Here is a 25,835-nt window from a genome sequence, read left to right as displayed (position 1 = left end):
AAAAATTGGGATGGAAGCTCGACCAGCATGGAAGCTGACATAATTGCAGAAGGTTTCGCAAAGAGTGAATTGGTGCATAATCTTATATTTCACCAAATAATAGGTTCGCGACCTGTATTTAAATTCAATTTCTCAAAGAGAACGAGAGAATATTCCAAACAGTTAAAGAGGTCCAACACTTATCTTGTTTATATTAGGTGACGGAGACAGTAGTGTCCACAGACGCTTACTGGAGACCAGCCCATACGGAATTTCAATGCCCGTGGAAAAAATTGAATGCATAAGCCACCTTCTACGGAACTTCTGCAACAATATGCGCAAAATTAAGGATAACACGCAATACCCAGCCCACCTTCGTCATAAACTGGATGCAAACGTCCTGAAGATTCGCACAGCTATTTCCTGTGCTAGTACACACTGGAAAAATCAGAAAGGTATTAAAATTAGAGGTTATTTATGGCATATGAGACGAGAAAATACGCGTGATTAACCTTAATTTATTTTAACAGGTATGTCCATGCAAAACCGAATAATGGCACTTCGTAACGACATCATCAATTGTCCTAGCCATGTGTTCGGGCAGCATGATCGATGCGCCGATTACTTTTGTATAGGGCCAGACGGGAAAGAGGATGAGGTTAACTTAGTGCCAGACTTCATAGCTGCTAATATGTGGACTCCAATACAGAAATTGGTTGAGAAGATGGCAAATAATTCAAGAAGTTTGATCTTTCGCGCTACTAATAGTATGTGCGAAACCTTGAACAGCGTAGCTGCAAAATATTTAAATGGTAAACGCATTAACTATGCTAAAAGCAAGTCATTTGGAACCCGATGTCATTCTGCAGTCGTATCCCTGAATTCCTCTTGCCATTTTCAAGGGAAGATTCACAAGGCAACAACGGGTGGTTACAGTCCTGGTAAGTCCTTATCATAACCATAACAGTAATTTATGAATAGAGAGGAATGAAGGCATAGAAAAGTAGATTTTATTTTTTTGGAATGTTGACTGTGGATCTTTTTTTATCCCAGGAAAATACACCAAAACATTTGAGGATAAAAATATGAGGCAGACCAAGAGAATGCGGGAACGAAGAGCGCAAGGGCTGCAAAGTAAAAAGAAATTGAAAACAGGAGCAAAAAGAGCTGGGCCTGATAAAGATTACGGGATGGTGGATGATGATGCGCCAGAGCCATTAGAGTTATTGGAACGCATGAAGGGCGATTTCATTGAACAATTAAGCAGAATGACCGCAGAGGATAGATTAAAACTGCAGAAGTCTACAACGGTTCAAGTAGACAGAAGTATTTGGATGACGGAGCGTCGGAAAAGATTGTCCGCTTCCAATCACGGAGAGGTTTGCCATATGCGACCATACACCTCCTGTAAAAGGCTTGTGAATTCCATTCTATACGGATCCGTATGCACTCCGGACATGATGAATGGAAGAAACATGGAGGAGATAGCGAAAGACCACTTGCGATGCATGGGGTACAAGGTGGAACCCAGCGGCTTATATGTTGATGAGGAGTTTCCATATCTTTCGGCTAGTCCAGGTAATATCAATGCTTTCTGTAAATCATTCAGACAAACCTCTTATATTACAATTTACCTAATGTAAACTCAGTCTATCCATTTAATTTTCTCTATTAGACGGTCTGATTGGAAGCGATACTGTGTTAGAAGTGAAGTGTCCTGGTGCCACCGCTGCCTCCTATCCAACATTTGAAGAAGCTTTTAATGCAAAAAAGGTTATAAATAGTAGCATATGCAGCTAAATATATGAAATGTGTTTTTTCCATTTATTAATTTAACTAATATATGCATTTAACTAATTTCCATTAATAGATTTGTAATTTCACTCATATTTTTTATTTAACGCGAGTCTACTTGCTTACCGAAAACTTATTTCGAAGGCCCCTTAATTTTGATTTTCTGCTGTTGATACTGCCAAATTTATCGAGCGAATATCACAACACGACACAGCGTTTTGAATATAACCAAATAGTATATGCAGTGAACAGATTCACCCAAATTATTTACATAAATCATTATCATTACAGCTTCCCTATGTGCAGCTAAAAGAGGGGAAATATATCCTCAGAGAGACGCACAATTATTTTTATCAGGTGCAAAGTCAGCTAAGGATGACTAAAAGGGCCAGATGCCTTTTTTTTGTGTACACGAAAGGTTGGAGCCGCGAATTAGAATTAATTTCGCCCAACAATGAATGGTGGATGAAGGAAGTGGAGCCAAAGCTCACAAAGTAATTTTTTTAAACTTTTACTGAATATCCAATAGAATTGAAATCTGGCACAATTACATCTAATTTTCTGTTATAAATTCTTCATGGAATGCTTGTTGCCAGAAATAGTCCTACCTAGGTACAGCAAAAGGCTTTGCCTTGAAGATATAAGAGAAGCTGCTCATATTAGCAAGGCGATAGTGGAAAAGGGAGCGAAGATATAATGTATCCCAAATGTAATTTAATAAAATATTTCACACAGCCATTTTTGTCGTAATATTTCTAATCATTTGGATTTCTGCTCCTTAATTTAAGATGTTTTATCCTATAGTATGTAAGAAAATATTTTTGATAAGTTCCTCTTCTCAACTTTATTTTCTCACTTTACTCTTTCCAATCGTATCTCAACTTCCAAAATTAGTAACAAAAGTATTATTTATTTATTTTCACTCTAGCTGTCAGCGCAGTTTTTGTAACTGTAATTTTATATTTTGACTGTTTATAAAAAAAAAGGCTATTCATCGTTCACCTCGATAATTTTCTCTTCCCATGCCAAGGTTGTCCAACTTAACCGTCCAAAATTCCTTCTCCTGCACTCGCAATCAATTCAATCATCACAATATTGCAAAACCCCTGTATTTAGTTTTTTTAAAAACCCAGTATTTTATCCAACACTTCCTCCACTTAATATGGAAGACTTAATTTTGTGTTTTGAAAAGAATTGAAGAAGCTAGTTCTGAAGCTGCAGCAATTAAACAAGCGCAAGGTTAGAGGCTAATGATTTTACCATTACCGATTCTCCCAACGAAGTGAAACGTCAGAGGCACAAGACTTCACTCCGTGACACTTGGAAGTTTCCTACTAGAAGCGAAGTCGAAAATAATTTCTTTCTCTCCCTCTCCATGGCTTCACAGCTGGGTTTAAATGTCGAAGTTGACTCCTATAGCAGTCAACTAGGTATTACGCGCGACTAGTACGGGTAGTCAGTGACTGAGAAGCATTGGGAAGACGGTAAGAATCGATTGAGGTCTTGATTCAACATATTAGTGATATTGAAGCAGTTAAACTTGGAACGCAATAGGAGCCGATGGCTGTGTATGTATCACAAGCGGAAAATGTTGATTTATCTACGACGGCAAATAATATAATTACATATAGCTAGTTATCAATTTACTTCTTGTGAGGGATCATTGGTTAGCCAAAATTTCATATACTTTTCTTATTAAGAAAAAGATGAAATTAATTATCCTGCGCAACTGTCAATTCTTTTGTTTTTCTATATGAAGCGTATTGGCACTCTTGAGACTTATTTGTTGAAATTAGCCGCGAATAATCCTTTTGGTGCTACTGCTAAAGCAGCCTGCTTCGACTTTTGAACCCAGCTAAGAGTACTAATCTGATACTCGTTAGTGAATCTCCCTGCGTTGACTGCGACTGGGGAGAGCTGGAAAGGTGGGCCTTCGTTTCAGGGGACAAGGGGAGCGGTCCCCATTCCACTTTCTGCGACGTTGCCGTAGTTGGGAGGGCGGTGCGGGGTGAGGGGAAGTAAGAAATTCGAATTGGCCCGAATCACGTCCTTTGTCGCCGTTTTGGGCCTGCAGTACTCCAGGGTAGAGACATTTTAGGCCAAGCGAATTCACATAGAACTGTGGGTCTCAAGGTGGTTGTGGAAGAAAAGTGTAGCCACAGATAGACGGTTTAAAAATTCTTATGTTTTAGCTTGGAGGCAAGTTATAATTGACCAAAGTCCAACTTGATTTTCTCGATCACCTGAGGACATATTACTATTTATGTCCCTCCTTAATGTGTATACACGTCTTCTAAATACAATAAAGAAAACCGCAAGTCTCTATCTCTTCTAGTTGTTCCGCAATTGAGTGGTATGTGAACTCCGGCAGGGGGAAAAAACGATCGGCTTCGGTCGCCCAGAGCGGCTCCCAGCTGTCACTACCATAACGCCTTAATCAACGAAATAACATTATTTTCCGTGTTAATAATGATTACGGATAGGTGTGGGAAGTCGTTTTTCAAGGACTCAAAAACAGTATATATATTATTGTTTTTATTAATGAGGCCATCTTTCTTGTTTTTAAGCATCTGTTTTAAAGGTGTAAGGGGAGTCCCCCCCCCCCATGGCTACCAAAATGACAGGGGAGTTGCAGCATGCCAATTCCAAGACCGATTGGTGAAGACATTTATATAAACAAAACAAATTTATCATTACTTTCCTTTACTATGAGCAAGTTCCAAAAAGATAATTTCAATCAACAATTTGGAATAACAATAACGAGAGAGGTAATTTTATTTTATTTAAGAATTTTTGTAAAGTTTATTAAAGAATATTTATTAATTAAATTTAAGAAATTAATTTAGACTTTCCATATTGGTTTTTCACCCCGATAAAAATAAACGTCTTCATTGTGGGTAAAAGAAAGGTAAATGAAGGGTAGTAGCCATCATGGTGCGTAGTTACCCTTGTTCAACCCACGCTCTACACTCCGTGGAGGGTAAGGGAAGGGAAGGACAAACCTTCTACCCTTCCTGGGATCTCCTTTGCTTTCCATCCATCTACCCTGCATTAAGGGAAGGCAGTGGCGGCTGGTGGTAATTTATCTAGGGTGTGCATTAGAGCAGATATAGGATGATTTAATTATATTATGTTAATCCTAATCCATGAGCGTCATATTTCGTCGTAATAGAATACATAGCAAGCAAAACATATCACTGGTACACTCTACCCTTAAAATTGCATGAGCAGAAATAATATTAGCATGTATGAAAATAATTATTCTCAACACACCTTTACAAGTGACGGTAGTTGAAATTCATTCTCTTTTCCTTACACCCTATGAGGAAGTAGTGTAGAAAACGGCTATACATATGTCTCTGCAGACGGACTAGGATCCTGGGCGCAGGTAGTGTAGGTGGCGGCTACATCACTACACTACCTGCTAGTCAGTCACCAAAAACATGCGCGTGCGCATTCGCATGGTTTTGAGTCTGCTCCCATCGCCCCATGAACAGCACATACCCCCCCGCTTACCTCGTCCCGCCAGAGCTCCCTCAAGCGATCGCACAGACCAAAAATGCGCCCGGCATGATGCCACGGGATCGCACACTTGTAGAGCGGTGAATTCGAAAAGGAGATAGCTGTAGCGTTCGGAGCTTCATGTTTCTTGCATATGCAGACAGTACTTTTATCCTTCGCGTTGCAAAGGAATAGTTTTCTTTTATAATTTATTCATCTTTAGGTGTGCACTTGCTAACATGCGTATACGCACGTGCCGCCACTGAGGGAAGGGTAGGCCTATACTTCTTCTACCCTTCCTGAAAACTACCTCGCATACCACTCGTCTATCCTTCATCCAACATCTATTGAGTGTAAGGGAAGGGTATACCCTTCCTTGGGACTCCTTCCCCTGCCATCCGACTGCCCTTCCTCTATACTCGATTAATGGGAAGGCAAGTGTAGGACTATCCTTCGTTCATCCTTCCTTGGAACCTCTTCTCTGTAAAAGAACATAAGCAGCCTTTGATAGCAAAGGTAGACGGGCTGCACAACAAATCTTTGAAAGTCCCCTAAGCAAAGGTAGTTGCTATAATTGTGTGAAAAGGACCTAATGTTTCTATATGGCTGTCAAGGAGACATCGCGAGAGTGATGTTCGGGATTTGAATGCGGATGTTATTTTCTGAAACTAGCCGTGGGTTTTAAGGTCTCACAGTGTGTGGGTCCCGGATTCAAGTCCACATGAAGGGTAATTTTTTTCTGTCTTCTAATTTTAGAAATCACTGTTACAACTCATCCCCATTCGTTGTTGTTGTTTTAGTTGCTTGGCGATTTTTTTATTTTCACATTAGTTAATGGATTTTTAGTTTTCATATTAGTCCTACCCTTCCTTTACCCTTCATTGAGACTGGCCCTTGACCGCTGTCTCCATTATTTCCCGTTTCTGGCCATTTCTTTTTAGTCGCTATATTTTCCCATCTTTAAATTGTCAACTAACAGCCGGTATGATAAAACAGCCTGTTAACTGTAGACCAATTGATAAGACAAGTGACTGACCAAGACTGCGTTCGTGAGACCAAGAGCCAAAGGATGTAAGGAGATGTGAACTGGAACTAGAAATGACAGAAGAGTGAATGCGGTTCGTATGCGAGGCCAAAAACCATCATGGGTTCACATGGCCACACGAGTAAGTTATGAGGGGATTCATAAGCTTCTCAGGCCAGCAATGGGAGGGAGAGATGGAACAAGAAAGAGAAAATAACAGTTACATAAATACTTGTCAAAAGTAAGAAAAGCTTACTTTTTTGTCTATTTACTGCATTTTACACTCCCAACGGGTATGAGGCCAGCAATTTACTCCTGGGGAGCTTATAGTAATTCCTACACTAGAAAATCGTACACATCATTAAACCAGCTACACACATTTTTCATTGGAATCTTGCTGAAAGTTAAATTCGAAGTTTTTTTTGCAGACATTAGATATGGAATATAACTAATGAGGCGATGGCAAAACTACACATAGGCCTAGAGTCTACCGATACTGTGACAAACGGCAATGACTGAGTTTATGCCTAATAGCAAATAGGCCCAAGTATCAGAATTCTATATAGAGTTTAATTTCACTCATTTAATTTTTCTTTATTTCGCTTGTTCTAAATTAATTACTTACTTTCAACACTGTACTGATATTGACTTCAAATAAAATATTGAATATTGTATGGATTTTGTAGTTTATTTTGTGTACCATACTTTAAAATGTGTACATGAAAGAATTATTATACTGTGCGTAGCACCTAAATATTAAAGGAAATAACTATACTGTAAATAAAAGAGTCAATTTTCTTTGAAAATATTTTGTCTTAGAGCTGTTTGCATTAAGCAGATGTTTGGGTTGCATGTATCTGTATTAGCTGAACTAAAATGTATTTGGAAAAATGGAGTATTTGAGGATGGATTGCTCTGGGCTAGTGGTCTCCTCAACAGATGTATCAACAGCAGTTGCCGTAAAGGAAAAAAAATTGGTGGAGAGTGAAACCCCCAATGCTCTACCCTCGCCTGACATTCAGTTGCAAGAGCTAAGGCTGTTCCATCTTCATCGTAAACTTCTAAAAAAAACAGCTCATGTTCGAGACCCCATTTCCTATGGGGTATTTCAGTCAGACCCAATATTACAATTCAATCAGGTAATTCTGTAAGTGGATGGAAAAGATAAGTTATCACAAAAAAGGTATTTCTCATTCAGTCATTTTCTCATAACTTTTAGGTGAATAAATACAAAATTTACCACCTATTTTCATTAGTTAGTGATGTTGTTAAGTTCTGGTTCATTAATTCATTTGGATAAAAAGGTAGATTTAACTGTTCATTTTCATCTTGTTCAGTAAAACGAGGAATTCTTGATGAACCTTACCAGCATATTACAGTTGAAAACCTCAAATCCGGAATCCATAAATCCAGAACGTTTGAAAATTCCTCTACGTGTTTTGACTTGCCACTCCAAGTGGCTTCACTTTATGACCATCAAATGATTCTAATATTAATGACGTGGGTTTCAATTCCACCTTCATCAAATTATCACTTTTACAATGTGTCAGTATTCTGTAAGGCAGAACATTCACTTGAGCACCGGTATCTAGTTTAAATTTGACGTTTACACCATTAACATTAATAATCTCAGACCAGACATTCGAATCATCTGTATTCTTAAACTGCGCACAACACTTTCAATTACAAAATCATTAAGATCGTGTTCAACACTTACGTCTTGGGCAGATAAGTCAACTGAATTTACTTTAGTATTATTATACAATTTTCTAACTTTACATGCAATTGCAAAATAATTTTGCTTTCCACAATTATTGCAAATTATACCATATACTCGACATTCTCCTTTTTTATGCCTATAATTGCACTTTTTACACAAATAGACATCATTTACTACTGTTTTAGGTAAGTACTTATCAGTATGCCTCACTGAATCCTTCAATGCTTTAGCTCTCGTCCCTCTCCTGCTGACTGCATCCACGGGTTTGGTTCCTTGCAGGGTCTCAGCCTGTTACCCCATCTCAGCTGCCTTGCAGATCTCGATGCTCTTATCCAGAGATAATTCCGGCATCCGCAGAAGTCTCTACTGAACAGCCAAATCATGTATTCCGAGAACAATTCGGTCTCTCAGAACACTATCAGTCTGATTGCCGTATTCACAGGTTTTGACTAACTTTTTCAAGTCAGTGACAAAGAAGTCAAAGGGGTCCTGCTGTTTGCGCGTGTTAAACAGAAATCATTGAACTACCACGTTCTTTCTAGGATTCGTGTATTTTTCGAATTCATGTAGTACTTTATCGTAATCTGACTTATCTTCTTCTTCCAGATTAAACGTATTAAAGAGCTCAACTCCGTCCTCACTAATTACATTCAGTAAAATGGCAGTCTTAACTTCCTTCGGTTTCGTTTTCAGTCCAGAAGCTAACATATACATCTCCAAGTTCTGCCTAAACTTCCGGAAATTATCACTGACATTGCCCATTAAGACTACCGGATTAGGAGGCCTCGCTTGCTGCATCCTCGAAACTTTCTTATTCCCTTAATTTGAACACGACGTTTGACCACGTACCTACTACCGAGCACATGGCCCTAATCGAGCACTACCGAGCACTGCCGGCTGCGCCATGTCATGTTCTTACGAACGTTTATTCAACAGTAAGCATATGAATACAGGGAGCTGTAGACAGCACTTAAAACAATTGACACACACAAAGCACAATATCATGACATCTGCTCAGCATTTTCCTGAGTCTCAAAAGTAAAAAAAATCATGAAAGAAAACGGTTAAAAAGTAAAGTGATCAAGTTGGAGATGCAGGAAAAATGTTGTCTACGACCGATTTTACGCACCCTGAAAATTCCAAGTTGGTACATGGGTTTTAAGCTAGTAATACGTCACAGAAAAGACCGATTGGCTCGAAGTAAGCGTCCTCTTAAAAACTAACACTAAATATCAGCGCTGATGTTGGGCACTACGTGATAGCTTTTGTATGAGCACATTTTTTTCGCATAATAAATCGAAGCGGTTAACTAGGGCTGACAACTGATAAGCAACGGAGCTGTGGCAAGGCGACGTCACTGAAAATGAGTTCTAAGAGGTGTGTAAGGAGTTGTAGAAGACCGTACCTGCTTTGCAAAAGTTGGGCAAGGAAAACAAACCTGTCTAGAGACAAAAGAAAAACCAAAGCTTAAAACATAGGAGTTATTCGAAGATAAATCCTAGCTTAGTCCGAGAAGTTCATTCCTTGTCCTGGTTGGTTTGTGCAGGCCGAAGCAAGGACAAGAGGTGGGAGCTTAAAGGTTAGGAGGTAGAATGGTATGTATTGGTATATGGGAACTTTACTCGAGCAGAGAGGTTCAGATCCAGTTGAGTCTACAGGCCCTGACTCGCCCCAAAAAGAGGCAATGCGAAGTTGGGCCTAACCGGTCATATCAACGCGAGGAAAATAGCTGGGGACTGATTGTGAGTGGTAAATAGGTGTAACGCCTCAACAAATGAAAGTTAATAGGATACAAGTTACATTTATGCACATAGATAGGATCTAGGAGGGGGGGGGCACGGGGGCACGTGCCCCCCCAGACCCTTAAAAATATGCAAGATTTTTAATACGGTCCCATTATCATTGCGTTCGTTTTGTATTACGAGGTATCCTTGTGCCCCCCAGAAAGAAATCATGGATCCGCCCCTGTTTATGCAAACCGAAGGTTTTTATTGAAGGAAATTGGCCACACCTTTCCCCTGCAGTTAATTTTATGCCCTAGAGAAACATTTTCGCCCCTCATCATTTACGAAAATGGCAATTAATATGCCATGAAGTTTTCTCGGACTTCGGACACACTGTTACTGAGCTGCATCCATCGAAACGTCGGCAGAAATTGGGAAGCCTAACCCGGACGGAAACCCAGAGAGAAAAAGCCGTCGCTGCACCTCAACGGGAAAGCAGCAGCAGAAAAAAATACTTCTCAGGCACTATAAATTTCATCGTTTACCCCAACTGGTGGAAATCGTTGCGGTCTCGAAAATATTCACGCAAATGGCAGAAAATAATTATTAGGATGGACAAAGAATTTTGAATGATTTTTGGAATTTTATGTGAATTGGCACAGAAAATAGAGTAATTCGACACTTGAATAAACACTTGAAGGGGTATTGCACTAGTGTTAGCCATGTGTGAGAGTGAAGTTGATGCGTAGTTTTCCGCGGCGTTGTCTAGATGATGTCTCCATGTTTCTGGGTTTCACCGCGTGGATTTTCTTTGTGACGACAGTTTCTCCGGTATTCCAACCGGCGTCTTCAGGTCGATAGACCTGAATAACGAAGTAAATAAATTGTGATTGGGTGAAATACATATGTATAAGTTGCGCATTCCAAGTGAGAGAAAATGATAATATTGCGGTAAACCTCATACTTATTAACAAATATCTTCTTTTATCGTCAAGGGAATCAATGGCTGACGATGAAATGAAATATAGTTGCCCGTTACAAATGAAAGAAACTGATACCGTTGTGGCAAACTTCATACTTAAATAAAAAGATCTTATTTCTATGCCGAGAGAAACGCCAAATTGATGATTGAGTGAAATAACAGTCGCCTATTCAGAGTGATATAAAGTGATAACATTGCGGCAAAACTCATATTTAATCAAAAATATCTTTTTTATGTCAAAGGAGCAAATAAATCATGATAGAGAGAAATAAAGCCTATTACAAGCGAGTGAAAGTGGTAACATAAATGAGAGAAAGTCATTATATGTTAGCAAACCTCATTTTTATTAACCATTATCTTATATTTCTGTCAAGGTAATCAATATAGATGATGACACAGTGAATTTTAGAGGCGTATTCGAAGGGGCAGAAAAAGATAACATTGCAGAAAACCTCATTATTTATTTGGTGATGAGGTAAAAACAAAATAAAACGTACAATGCGCACCGGGGAGTTCATGAAACCCACTAGTCGGTGGCCGTACCGACACCTTTTTGCTGTCGGTACGGCTACCGACGATCTCCCGTCCTCTCGTCGGTGCCGCACCGACCGGGTTCGTACAGAATCGCACGACTTCTTACCGGGAGTCGGTGTGACGTCGCACCCGACGAATCGGTGCCGCACCGATCGGTTTGGAGTTACAGAATACGGCCCCTGGTTCGTACAGAATCGCACCACTGCTTGCCGGGAGTCGGTGTGACGTCGCACCCGACGAATCGGTGCCGCACCGATCGGTTTGGAGTTACAGAATACGGCCCCTCATTGGAGACTGCACCGTCTAATACTACTCTTTGGACGCGGCCGCTCCAAAGTTCTCTTATCCAGGAAATTACATCTTCGTCTAGGCCATAAGGTTTCAGTTTTATTATTAACTTTCCGTGGGGTACTTTATCAAATGCCTTTTTGAAAGGAAATTTCAAGAAAAGTTTCAAGAAAAATCGCGTCTACTGGAATGTTGTCTTCTCCGGAGACTAAAATATCGTGGGCGAAAAGCGCTAACTGGGTTTCGCACGTTCTCCTTTTCCTGAATCCATGTTGAGTTCTCATTAATAAGTTTTGCGCGCCTAGGTGTTTCACTACCGAGCTGACTACGATGTGTTCAAGGACTTTGCATGATAACTATTGTAACACCACAAATGCTGTGTTGTTGACTACAACATAAGAGTGGCTATGCAAGGAAATTATGACATTCAAGGATTAGAAGTTATACGTAGGCCTAGGCAAGTCAGTGAAATCTGTAATGTTAGCGCCGATTAGGAGCAATTAACGATTACATCGATAGTACCGATTCCTCTTCCAACGGAAGTAGTAAATTACAAATAAAACTTGCATTTCGTAAAAAGTAATTGTTACAAATGCAAATTGCTGCAAAAGTAATCATATCAAGAATTCCAACGAGTTTTACTCGATCACCAACCAAAAACTCCGATGAGGTACACTTATGGTAATTATTCCATATTGGGTTATTCACTGCATAGATGAGGCATCAAATGAGATGAGACACGTTTAGCTCTGCCGTTCCAAGCACTCCAATACACAAAATTCTAGCTGTAAAACACAACAAATTACTCTGTTAACATTAAGTTGATTAGCTTAAAGCCAGAGGTAGCACGCTGAATTATTTTTGAAGGCGGACGTGGAGATTCGCACAAGACATGCCTCTCGCACGCAACGGGCTGATAATGATTTTTCTGATGACGAGACATTCACACTGCGAATTGTCAAGTAGAAGAATGCTTGTGCCTTCATCCGTAAGGGCCCACAAATATTTACAGAATATTAAATGCAATCTCTAGAAATGCAGATATTTTTCAGAAATCCACCTTTTTTACAAAGTTTCATGACAGACTAAAAAAATGATTTTTTAACGATAAAGATATTTTAATTTTCTCTATTTTAAAGGAAATAATTCTTTATATAAAAACATTATTCTGTTTTTCGAAATGTCACATTCGGGGACTTTCCTTGCCCTTCTTTCCTTCCACCTGTCCTTCTAAGATCGTTCTCATAAGATTATCATGGCTCATATTATTGCCAACTCAATTTTCCCGTCTTATCCTAAGGATTTTAGAATATTCCTCTTTTCTCCCACTTTTCTTGGCACTTCCTCATTATACTTATTCAGTCGATCCATTTCATATTCATCATACGTGTATAGCACCTAATCCATACATCAACTTTATCTTTATCATTCTTTGGTAGCACCACATTTCGAATGCTTCCACTCCTGACTTCTCTGCTGCTGTCAACGTCCAAGTCTCACAACACGCCACAACGACACGAATTTGAAATATTTCACTATTATTATCAATCAGCGATTGATAAATAGATTAGGTATTTACATCAGCATCGTCATGTGTGTAGATAAGCTACACCATTTTGAATTCAATTTCGAAAAATAGATATCACAACTAACATCACATATTAATAAAATGAACCCTACAGTGAGAGTACTTTACGATTTTTATTGATAATAGGAATTTCTATCAACGCCGTCATTTACGTAGCCAAGCCACAAAATTTCCAATACACTCGCGAATAATCGTAAGAGGGCCCTATACATTGCACAGAAAATGTTAGAGGTGGTTTACATTAGGATTCATTTGGTTATCGCGCGATTACTTCTCGTAAAGTTTTCCATTCTTCCCTCATACGTAGAATGTAAGTAGTATCGTTTTCCAAAGTATGTAGACACCCAGTAGTCCTACTTAACTGAGCCGGGTCGGTGCAAACTTCGTATTCGTAAAACGTCGTATGACGTAAAACGTCGTATCAAAGAGGTTGGCACATAGAGCGACCTGCATCCCTCACTCGTAAGCAACCAAGAGCCGACGAGGACGGAGGTGGACGCGACCTAGCCACCGAATCTGGAGTCAAACTCCATTAGCATAAGCTCTATCAGAATTAGGATTAGCGGATGGAATGTACTGAGGTAACCCACGTCCACGCTCACGTTGGGCTGTCGCAGTGTTTTCTTTCGGGCTCCGTGGCGATGTTTTGCCTATCTTTAGATTCACATTTGGACTCACCGTTTGTCTCTTACCACTACGTGGCTCCGTCGCCGAGTACGTCTATACTGTGCGCGGTTGTTACGGAAAAGTTCTGGGAGTATAACTGAGCTCATCAGAGCGGTGGTGCAGCGAGGGGGGGGGGTTTGGGGGATAAAAACCCCCCCCCAGAGCTCAGAGCGCTCAATTTTTATGTTTAATCCATTTTACTTATTTGGATCTGTATTAATTATAGAATATAGTGTTAGGATTTATCAAATATCCATCAAAGCCGTAAAACTCGCCATTTTGAACCATTATTCTTCAAATTTTTCTGGAGGAGGGCCCCCGCAACTCCTGCGTACCCTGGTAGGTATGCAATTCCCCACACCACTAAGTATTAGTATTAGGCTTCGAAGTCTTGTAGTGCAAAAGGTTTTCGGAGTGGTTATTCTTCTGTTAACTTCGAGTCGCGTTGAGAACTCGGAGCTGCCAGCTGTTGGTGTAAAATATTATAATAGGGTGGTTTCCTTCATCAAAGAAAACGAAAGGCATTGATTGCGATTCGTTACCCACCATTACTGTATTCATAATATACAAATTATTTCGTTTTAGAAATACCGGGTTAGACGAATGTCAATGGTCCATTTTTATCCTCATTTGAAAAGGGCCAGATTGGCGCCCATGCGATGCCACTCCACGTGACGTCACAGGGACCTAGTTTCTATAGGAGAAGATAGGAGTTATACATCGTCTGAGATTACCAATGCATGCATGAGGCGAAGAGCTCAGGGAAACATGTCTTAACAATCACTTATTAAAACTGGCTAAGGTCGGAAAGTTTTCCTCGTTTGATAAGTTATTAATAATCCTTATTTAAGCCAAGCGCTACCAGCCAGCAGGGTACTAGGCTACCCGCTAGCAGTCTGCGTCGTATCAGCGCTAAGCCTCGCCTCAAGGTCACCTCGCAGGGCGGCAACGGGAACCAGAAATACGTCACGCGGAGAGACTTCCCGGCATTCATACTTAAGCGTCGCGTTTTCGCGCGCTTGAAAATTTTTACTTTTCATTTAATCGCGTAAAATAGATATCGTCATTTAAAAATGTAAAAGCGTGAAATACGTACTCCAGGAGTAATAATCTTTCGATTTAGGCAATAAAAAAATAATAGGAAACCACCCTATTGTCATAACTAGATGATTCAGGAGGCTTCAATTAACTTGAGGAGCCACCTGCCAAAAATTTTCCCTGAATCCCTTCACGGAGGGATTTCGATTTAATCTCTCCTTTCACCTTATTACTGAGAAAATGTTTTATATATACACGGCTTCCGGAAACACAGCTCGCGCTCTTTCTTCACGATGTCCTTCAATCTGTCGAATCGAATAGACATGATTACACTTTATTCTTAGATTTTAAGAAAGCATTTGACACGGTACCTCACAAATAACTCGTATGCTATTTACAGTCATGCGGATTAGATGAAACAGTGGTAAACTGGATACGCGACTTTCTGAGTAATCGTGTAACAAGTAGTTCAATACGGAATTAGCTCTGATATAGTTGAAGTGACATAAGGTGCCCCACAAGGAAGCGTAATGGGCCCCGTTTTGTTCATTAGGTATATACATAAATGACCTATGTCCTAGGCAGTAAAATACGCTTATTTGCTAACGACGCCGTCATCTATCGCGAAATAAGTGATCACTCTGACAATGAAATTCTATAATCGAGTTTAAACAACGCTCATTTGTGAGGCCAAGAATGGGGACTCGAACTTAATTAGAGCAAATTCATTTCGGTGCATTTTTTGCAGAGTTCGTCCAACTATAACCATACTAATGCTGTGGATGGTATTAACATAAAGGCTACAGGGGAAGTGAAGATGGCAACGTCGCGACGTTGCCATCCATCCCGCCATATTAGTGATCACTCTGGCTTTTAAATTCCATCAACGAATTTAAACAACGGTCATGTGTGGAGCCAAGAGTGGGGGCTCGAACTAAATCTGATCAAATGCATGACGGTGAATTTTTTGCTCGGGTCGCCCTACTATCTCCATGTATTTTCTGTGGATGTTTTTAACATTATGGCGACAGATGAAGTAAGGTATCTGGGAGTTACCATAACCTCGACCCTATCTTGGGGAACGCATAAAATGGCCTGTTTACGGGATAAATTAACACGTACGAGTTAATGTCTGTTTCCATGAATGATTTTTGTGGATCGGAACGGAACACGTTAGAATGCAAGAACCAAATCAGAACAGGTTCTATTTTATGTGCATGCATTCGCACAAGTTGTGTGGTTACACAGTGCATTTAGGCGTTTATTCTTGCGTTCATACATTTAGATCCGTACGTGTTAATGTGCCGTGTAAACAGGCCTTAAGAAATATTTTTGTCAGAGCCCTGAAGAAGCTGGGATTCGTCAAGCGTTTAGTGGGTGGATTTTCGAGTGAGAAAGTAAAAGAGAGGTGCTATTTCGCGCTCGCCAGGCCACACCTTGAGTATGAAGCGAGCGTATGGGATCCGGTGCAGAAAGACTTAAATCGTGAAATCAATAAAATACACAGGAAAGCTGCACGATTCGTAATAAACCCGCTTCGGGCGTACAGAAAGTGTTACACAGATGTTAAACGAATTACGTTGGGAACCGCTGTAGATTCGGATGCTGCGGCTTAGACTTGGAATGCTTGAGCAATTGACAATGGATATCTTTCGAAGCGAAAACGGAGAACATCATATCAGAGCCCCACCACATTTCCAGGTCTGACAGAAACGATAAATTGAGAGAGATATTTTGCCGAACGGATAGGTATGGGAATTAGTTTTTCCCGCGTCGACAATAAAGGACTTTAATAAATGCTGGGCGTAATTTCGTTAGAGTATATAATAATAATAATAATAATATAACTTTATTCCATTTACATTAAAATATATTACATTAGAACATACTTCAATAATTATGGAATATATAGGTACCCCTTATTGAATAGTTATGGGGCTACCATCTTAAACTTTTTACAAAGGTCTGGTGCTAGCACACATGAGAAGTAAAATTTCTTTGCATTCAGTTATTTGTTCTCTTGCGGATTGCATTCATTATTACAAAATGTATTTCAAATATTTGCACAAGGATAACTATTTTTCTTATATAAACGCATAATTACATACATAGAATATACAATATACCTTATATTGTAAACTTTTTAAGCCACCTTTCTTAGTAGAAACTCTACTTCCTCACACATCATAAGCCATTTTTTTACAGCGGATGCAAATCCCCATCTTTTTTCCGAGTTTGCTACATTACTCGGCAACATACCAAACAATTTAGGCCCTAAGTAATTGTATGACTGGCGATAAATTTCAGTCGTCGGCCTAGGTATATGGAAGTTTCTCCAAGATCTGATGTCATAAGTTTGTGGTCTGGCCTTTTCACCTCTACGGTTATAGAAAACTCTAAGGACTTTATAAATGAATAAATGCCTTAGTGGGAGGATAACTAATTTTTTGAAAAGAGGAAGTGAGTGGCTTTTCCTATACGATCGCGTCATAACCCTGATAACCCTTTTTTGCGCCACTATCAATGGTTTAATGTTGATAAAATATGCTACACCCCAGCAGGCTATTCCGTATTGCAATCTTGAATTAACGAGAGCATAATAAACCATTTTTAACACTGATTCAGGGCATATGCATCTGAGGAAGTAGAATTTTCTTACAATGGAAATCATTTCTGATTTTAATTTATTTATGTGAGACTTCCATAGATTCCAAATAACTCAAAGCTGCATACAAATTCATTCTGCAATCTTCGGCAGTTTCTTCAATGATAATATCATCAATATAAGCTCAATTATGATCTATCGTGGAATAAACATATTCGGGAAATAACAGGTCAAGCTAATCGTAAAATGGGTTTTTTAAAGAATATTAGGAATGTGCGACGACAAAGGGAGAGAAATTAGCTACTTCTCCCTCTATAGACACCATTTTGAGTACGCTGCCAGTGTTTGGAACCCTCATAAAAAAGCTTAATAACGGAGTTAGAACGCGTGCAAAGAATAGCTGCCAGGTACGTGAAAAGTCGTTACGATAGTCTTGTTAGTGTAACTGACCTCTTAGATAAACTCGGATGGGAATCTCTGTCGGACTAGCGTTGAATCTGTGTGGTGTTCAATTAAATAACCAAAATCCGAAACTATATTACTGTGCTCTAATTACAGACCACCTTACTCAGATATAACAACAATGTTGGATTTTGAAACCTAAATAAACAGCATAGTATCCAAGTATCCCGAAAGACACTTGATTGTAGGTGGAGATTTCAACGTACCTTCTATGGATACGGAGACGTATAGCTTCATTCCTGGTGGGAAGGATAACGTGATTTGCGAGGCGTTATTATCACTTACACATCAAATGCATTGTTTCAAATAGCATAATTACCTAACGGAGGAGAAAGTATTCTTGACTTATTAGCGACAAATATACCTCATCAGGTAATAAACGTGAGCACCGTCGAAGGATTAAGTGGCTATAAGGATGTAACCGCAAAGTTCTCTCTAAATACCGCAGAAAATAAAAAAAAAGGGCGTAAAGCTCTAATTTTTAAAAGAGACAATTTTGATGGGTCTAAGAGTCGTCTGAAAAATGCTTTCCCCGCGTTTCAGGAATCAATAATAAAGTTAAATGTGGAGAGTACTTGGAAAGTATTTCTTTCGCTCGTAACTTCGGGAATAAATAGCTACATCCCTTTCAGGGACCAGGTGAAGGACTGCAAAAGTTATCCAGGGGCAGATATCGATAGTAACCATTACCTAGTTATGATGCCGCCTTAAATTTAAAAAGTTGAAGAAAGCCGTGAAAAACATATGGCAGGTTGAAAAATTGAGGGAGGTTCAGCATCAATTGGCTTTTAAAGAGGCTGTAGAAAATAAAATAGGGGAGGATACGACCAACAAACCAATGGAAGAGAGTTGGAAAACCATTAAAAGTGGTCTGCAGACGGCAGCTGAGGAAATTCTTGGTAAAAGAAGAGTCGTTATGAAAAAACCACGGATCACGCAGGAAGTATTAGATCTTATTGAAGAAAGAAGATAATACAAGGCTGCGAAAACGGAGGAAGGACAGAATCGTTACAAGAGAATAAGGAACGAAATATGTCGTAAAGCGCGGAAGGCTAGAGAAACGTGGATGAAAAGCATTTGCGAAGACGTGCAAAACAATCTAAAACTTGGAAAAGCAGAGGCCGCCTATAGGATAGTGAGGAACCACTTTAAGGAAAGGGGCGTAAGATGTAATACCCTTAGGGACAAAAACGGAGAACTATTGATTGAAAACGAAGAAAAAGGGAAGAGATGGAAGGAATATCTGGAAGATTTGTACAAAGGAAGTCGCCTCAGAACGAATGCTATCGAAAACGAGAGGGAAGTGGATGCCGATGACATGGGAGCCCCAATTTTAAGATCGGAATTTGATGCGGCTGTAAGAGACCTCAGGATAAATAAAGCGTCTGGCATTGATGACATTCCTGCAGAACTAATTAAAAATTCAGGAGAGAAGACGTTGAACCAGATACACAAAATCATGAGTGAAATGTATACGACAGGTGAGATACCAAAGGATTTCGAGAGGAACATTATAATCCCTATTCCTAAGAAGAAAAGAGCGGAGAAGTGCGAAGATTTTAGGACCATAAGCCTTACTACACATGCGTCAAAGATACTGACAAGGATCGTCTATAGAAGAATAGAACGAAAAGCAGAAGAGTACTTGGATGAGGACCAATTTGGATTCAGAAAAAACAAAGGCATAAGGGAAGCAATATTGGCCCTAAGACTGCTCATATGGATGGAGAGAATGGAAAAGAACAAGCCAACGTTCGTTGCGTTTGTGGACTTAGAGAAAGCATTTGACAACGTGGATTGGAGCAAAACGCTTGGAATCCTAAAGGAAATTGGGGTTCTTTATAATGACAGAAGAATTATCCACAGTTTATACAAAAACCAATTAGCCGTGGTAAAATCAGGGCACAGCTGTGAAGAAGTAAGAATTAGGAAAGGAGTGCGACAAGGCTGTACATTGTCACCCGTAATTTTCAACGTTTACATTGAAAAAGCCATTAATGAAATCAAAGAAAAGGAATTGGGAGTGAATATCCATGGAGAAAAAATTAGCATGCTAAGATTTGCCGATGACATAGCCGTTATAGCAGATACAGAGAAGGATTTGAAAAATATTCTGGTTAATATGGGTAGGGTAATGAGTAGATATCAACTGAAAATAAGCACGAAGAAAACCAAGATCTTAGTATGCAGCAGAGGAGAAGAAGTCAAGACTAACATTAAAATAGGGAGGCAAAAACTGATAGAGGTGGATGAATTCTGTTATTTGGGAAGCAAAATAGCTAGTGACGGGAGAAGCAAGAAAGAAATTATCAGCAGAATAGCCCAGGCGAAGAGAGCATTCCACCAAAAGAGAGACCTGCTTACAGCGGGAAACTTAAATATGGAAGTAAAGAAACAATTTATAAGAACCTACATCTGGAGTATGCTCCTATACGGAAGTGAGGCATGGACAATGACCGCAGCGGAGAAAGCAAGGATAGAGGCCTTTGAAATGTGGTGCTACAGAAGAATGATGAAAATCAAATGGATCGACCGAGTTAGTAACGAGGAAGTCCTAAGAAGGGTAGGACAGAAGAGAAGCCTCATGAAAACCTTAATAAGAAGACGGAACAACCTTATAGGCCACATCTTGAGACATGATGGCCTGATGAAGACAAACGTCGAAAGACAAGTGGAAGGCAAGAATGGAAAAGGAAGACCCCGAACAAAATATATGGAACAAGTAAAGAGAGATGTGAAAGGGAAGAAATACGTAGGTGTGAAAAGATTAGCTGATAGGAGAACTGAGTGGAGAGCTGCGTCAAACCAATCCTAGGATTGTTGACCAGTGATGATGATGGTATGACTTCCATTTACAATTTTGGTCAAAATATATGCCTAAATATTTTATGTGACTAACCTGTTCGATCAAAATACATTTATCACAGGAAGTAACATTATCTTTTATACAATTTGCACATTGATAGTATAGTTTACTTTTGTTTGAGGTAGATTTACTCATGCTAAACATAATATATTACGTTTTTTCTCTTAACAACATATAATTAGCCGAAAACCACATATTGAGTGTTAAAAGATCACTTTGTATGTGTTCATATAGATCATCAACACTATTAACAGAATAACTTAGTGCAGTGTCATCTGCGAATGACGTTAATTGACCTTTAAACCTGCCAGCACATAAATTGTTTACATATATTAAAAATAGAATGGGTCCCAACACAGAACCCTGTTGGAACACCACAGGTGAGTCGTATCTTTTCACTGTAGCAATTTTGAGACGCACACATTGATCTCGATCACAAAGATAACTTTGAAACCAATCAAATGCGGTTCCACGTATACCCGCTTCCCATAATCGATTCATTAGTATCTCATGATTAATGGAGTCGAAGGCTTTGGTAATGTTTACAAATAAGCCAGCAACTCTACAGTTCTTATTCAGTCCGTCGTTCAGCTCTGAACAGAATTTTAATAATGCATCCTCTGTACTCTTACCACTCATAAACCCAAATTGGTTTTTATTGAAAAAACTATGCTGATTTAGAAATTTAAGAAGTCTGACTTTAACAACTTTTTCTATTATTTTAGCAATTACAGATAATAGGGATATTGGTCTGTAATTATTCACGTTCATTTTATCACCTTTTTTAAAAATTGGTATCACTATTGCAGTTTTTAATTGTTTAGGAAATATTCCAGTACACATACCAAGAATTGCAATTTGGGCAAGAACCTCCGAAATGCTTGCATTTACTGCTTTAATAACTTGTGCAGAAATATTATCAACACCTTTAGATTTTTTAGACTTTAATTCCTTAATAATGCGGCTTATTTCTTTCGCATCAGTAGGAACAAAAAACAGTGAGTCAATTGAATTGGAGGTTGGGAATATTTCTTCGTATTTATTGGTATTATTTTCAAAATAATTGTTCTGGGCCAATGCTTGAATTACTTTACCATAATGTGAACTAAATTCGTTTGCAATGTCCTGGCACTCAGTGAAAACGATACCATTACTAGTTATAATTTTTACATAATTCTCATTTCCTTGCTTTCCTCCCGTGAGTGAATCTAAAATGCGCCATTGAGCAGCTGTATTGTTGACATTACTATCAAAAAGGTCCCCTTTTCTTTGTGCTTTTTAATATCATATTCTAATCTTTGCATGTACGACACGTAGTACCTATTTAGCTTTTCATTTTCAGGGTGTTTCCTCACTTTTTTATGCAGAAAATTTCGCCAAGAAATTCTCCCGCACAAAGCGTAAGTCATCCAAGGTTTTTTCATCCCTCCCGATCTGTTACTGTCTGAGACGTATTCAGCTTTTTCAATGCAGCATTTCAATTTATTTATAAACATTTCATAGGCTTCATTGACATTTTGTTGTGAATAAACATCATTCCAGTTGCATCTTAGCAAACTATTATTTAGATGGTTAAAGTTTATGCGGCAATGGCTTCGATAAACTCGTTCGTATATGTTAATGGGTACATTAATATTTAAAGAACACCATACAGCATGATGGTCTGTTAAACCCAAATCGTCCGCTCTTCCCTCATACTTATAGTTATCTCTACTTCTGCAAAAAATATGATCTATACATGTACTACCCGTTTTGCTAATTCTAGTTGGTACTCGAATAAGCTGATCCAGTCCATGACTAGCCATAAGGGTTTGATATTCAAAGGAAATATCGTTAGGTTGTAATATACATAAATTAATATCACCAATTACAATTAAATTCCTCTCACGAGAGATGGTTAATACATTCTCCAATTCACTCAAAAAATGTTCAACAGGGTTAAAATTAAGTCTATATACACCAATAATGCTTATCCAAGATGAATCATTTATCCCTACTGATATTTTAACCATATCAGCAGTTTTTAATTCACCCAGATCAATAGAAAAACACTCATAAGTATCTGCTACATATGCAATAACTCCTCCAGCCCTGTAGTTGTTATTACACACATCAAAACTCCGATAGCCAGTTATTTGATACATAGATACTTCAGTGTCATTGACCCAAATTTCTGAACTATTACAGCGGGTTTTATATCGAGATTCACTAGTTGAAATACAAATTTATCAAAATTAGCTCTTAGACTTCTTATATTTTGGTGCAAGACAAAGAACCTGCCACCATTTAATCCACTATCATTAACAGTACTCTGCATTTTGTTAGTAAAGATAGGTTGAAGACTTACATAACTCACTCACAGAATGCTTACAGTTTCCCCAGGTCATCAGAGGATTTCAGAGTGATTACTTGATCATTCTCCTTCTTCCTCAGGAGTATTGTCCCATGCCTTAGCCATAAATATTTGTATCCCTTTTCGTTCTTCGCAAGACGCGCAGCAGCGAAGAGTCTCCTCCGACCTGGACTCAGGCTCTCGTTTATGTACTCCGGAGTATCGGTCGCCAAGCCCAGGTGCCGTGTGGAGAAGGTCCTTTTCACTCTCCTCTTTTGAAGAATTTCTTCTTTTGTATACCTACGGACGAATTTGACTATGATACCTCTCGTTCCGCTTTCGTGTCCCTTCTTTCCCAATCGGTGGCATGTGTTCACCATATCGTCGGTTATTTTAACACCAAGGGCATCCCCCACACTTTTCACGATTTCTAAGGTGTTTTCATTTGGTTGTTGGGGAATGCCGCGTCTTTCAAGGTCATTAACGCGAGAGTATTGCTCTTGGTCGTCTAACCTCTTTTCTAATTCACTCACTCGAGATTTTAAGCCAACATTTTCTTGCCTAAGCAAGTCTATTGTCGCTAAATATTCAGCAATCTGCGTTGAGTTTTCTTGAAGCACTTTAGTATTTTCATCTTCATTATCCTTTTTATTTGTCAACGGCAGGTGACCTAACACCCCCTGCCACACGCCTATTGAGGCGGCTTGCTGGTTAGTATGTATGTAGATTTAGGTGATCAAAACAATGTTTAAATAATTAAAATTATGTTATGGATTAGTTCTGTTAAAGGTTAACGCACCGTCTAAATAACGGCTAGATGACGAGTAACGATTAATTAATGATAAAATGCGTTAGAGTATAAATTTTTACAAATGCGCTCATAAATATATTGTGCTTTCGAGTTAATACTTTTCTTTACGCTGACAAGAGCCCATGTAATCTTCCTTTTTCATTCCGCTAGAATTTTTCACCTGCCCTCTTGTCGAGAGTCAGAAATATTGAAACTTTTACTTTGCGGTGTCCGATGTAGATGATATTAGTTCTAAAGAATATAATACAGAGGATAATAATGATTGCCGAAGAGAAGAAACTTGAGTAAAATAACGTCATATGTTATGCACTGAGAACAATGATAGGATAGTAGTTGTGATTCTGTTTGATTAAAATTAGCTTTTCAATCATTATTTGTCCATAGAAAACTGAAATATTAGTTTGTGCTGGTTTTTATGAAAAAAATGAAAAGGGGCTCCTTAGTTTAAATCTGATACAATAATATAAATCTCTATCATTCGAATAATTTCATTGGGAATCGGGAAGTACTAATCATAGCCCAGGCAAATTCCTGGAATATTTGTTGGAACATTGCCACATGACAAAATTGATTAGAGTTCTTTGTATACCGTCAATGAATAAATTCAGATTAATTTTATAGTGTCCGTGAGCGATAAATCTTGCGAAGAAAGGAAGTTAGGACCAGAGGAACGCAGTAAATTACATGTTCAACGATAGTTTCATTTGAAATCACGGACCAAACTCCTCTTCCATTACTATTATGTTTCGTAAAAATTTATGGAAGGTAGCTTACATGCTTGTGATAAGCCAACCCTGCCAAACACCTTTTCAGTTTGCTGGCTGGATAAGTATTTTTTTATAAGTATACCGGGACTAGCCACGGTGGTAACTTTAAGATAGTCACCCACAATGCACAAATTTCGCTAAAATACACTGAGAAAAAAATCATTCGGGGGTATCCGGGTTCGAATTCAGTACGAATGATTTTTTCTCCGTGTATTTTTCGCACTATGCTGGCTGGATATTATGCTGAGTTAGCATTTGACATCGGGATACGTCTCACTCTCGCTGGCGCTTATTTAACTAAACCTTCAAAGGGCATCGGAAAACATGTCACATGAAGCATAAATAAGCAAAGAAGCTGATTAAGTGTAGAAATAGTTTCTCGCGTACAGAAAGCTAGTACGTGATTAGATTCAGTGAATGAGGCAAATCATTTATTACATGAGTTACAGGATAAGACAGTGCTTTTTATTATTTTTTCTTCATATACTTCACCACTGAAGTTGAAACGTTTGAAAAACTATGATATATTTATTCAATCTTTAGCATTTCATACTTTCAATTTCATAATTTTTCGCAGATGGAGTTTTCACGCTTACCTTTCACGTGTCCGTACTCGATACTAAAGCTTTTATACCGGTGAAAAATAAGAGAACCGAATATTATTATCATATTATTCTCAAAGTTCCTCTCATTATAAATTGATAGTCACTTCACTACCCCTTGACTTGTAGCACAACAGAGCCATATTTTTCGGACGTTAATTTAAAATAATGCTTCGTTGGTTTACTACTCCACCTTCCTTATTTCCTGAAAGGATTTTATTTCCTTATTTTTCTCAACATTCAAGCAAAATATACCTCTTTCGTCTGTCAACTATATATTTACTCTGTATCATACAAGCCAATTCTTACGAATATTACATCTTTGGGGGTATCCATTAACCCTTTCGACACAGTGGTGTTGTTTCCTTACCATGACTGTTGGACTGAGCCCCAAGGGTCCCTTTCGTCCCCTCTGTACGGACCACTTTTGCAGGACAGTGGTTTTTGCAGGACAAGAAGGGTCTCACGGATAATCACACTCTCTCAGCGCCAACCTTTTTCGACTTTTCCTAGCGGGTACTCCGCATTATCTCGGACTCAAACTACAGCTGG

The 25,835-nt window shown here is 38.9% G+C and overlaps 1 protein-coding gene across 1 annotated transcript; it reads left to right on the top strand.

The window, feature by feature from the left end:
* The first annotated feature begins 177 nt into the window (after positions 1–177).
* Positions 178–2,496, top strand: LOC124171586. Its single transcript, XM_046550764.1, has 4 exons — positions 178–920; positions 1,033–1,557; positions 1,655–1,752; positions 2,065–2,496. Exons 1-4 carry the CDS (start codon positions 512–514, stop codon positions 2,269–2,271), a joined length of 1,239 nt encoding a protein of 412 aa, XP_046406720.1. The 5' UTR covers positions 178–511; the 3' UTR covers positions 2,272–2,496.
* Positions 2,497–25,835: the final 23,339 nt, after the last annotated feature.

The sequence above is a fragment of the Ischnura elegans genome, chromosome X (assembly GCF_921293095.1).
Source record: "Ischnura elegans chromosome X, ioIscEleg1.1, whole genome shotgun sequence".
Classification (NCBI taxonomy): domain Eukaryota; kingdom Metazoa; phylum Arthropoda; class Insecta; order Odonata; family Coenagrionidae; genus Ischnura; species Ischnura elegans.
Note: the sequence above shows the minus strand (reverse complement) of the source record. Positions and strands in the feature narration are given on the sequence as shown.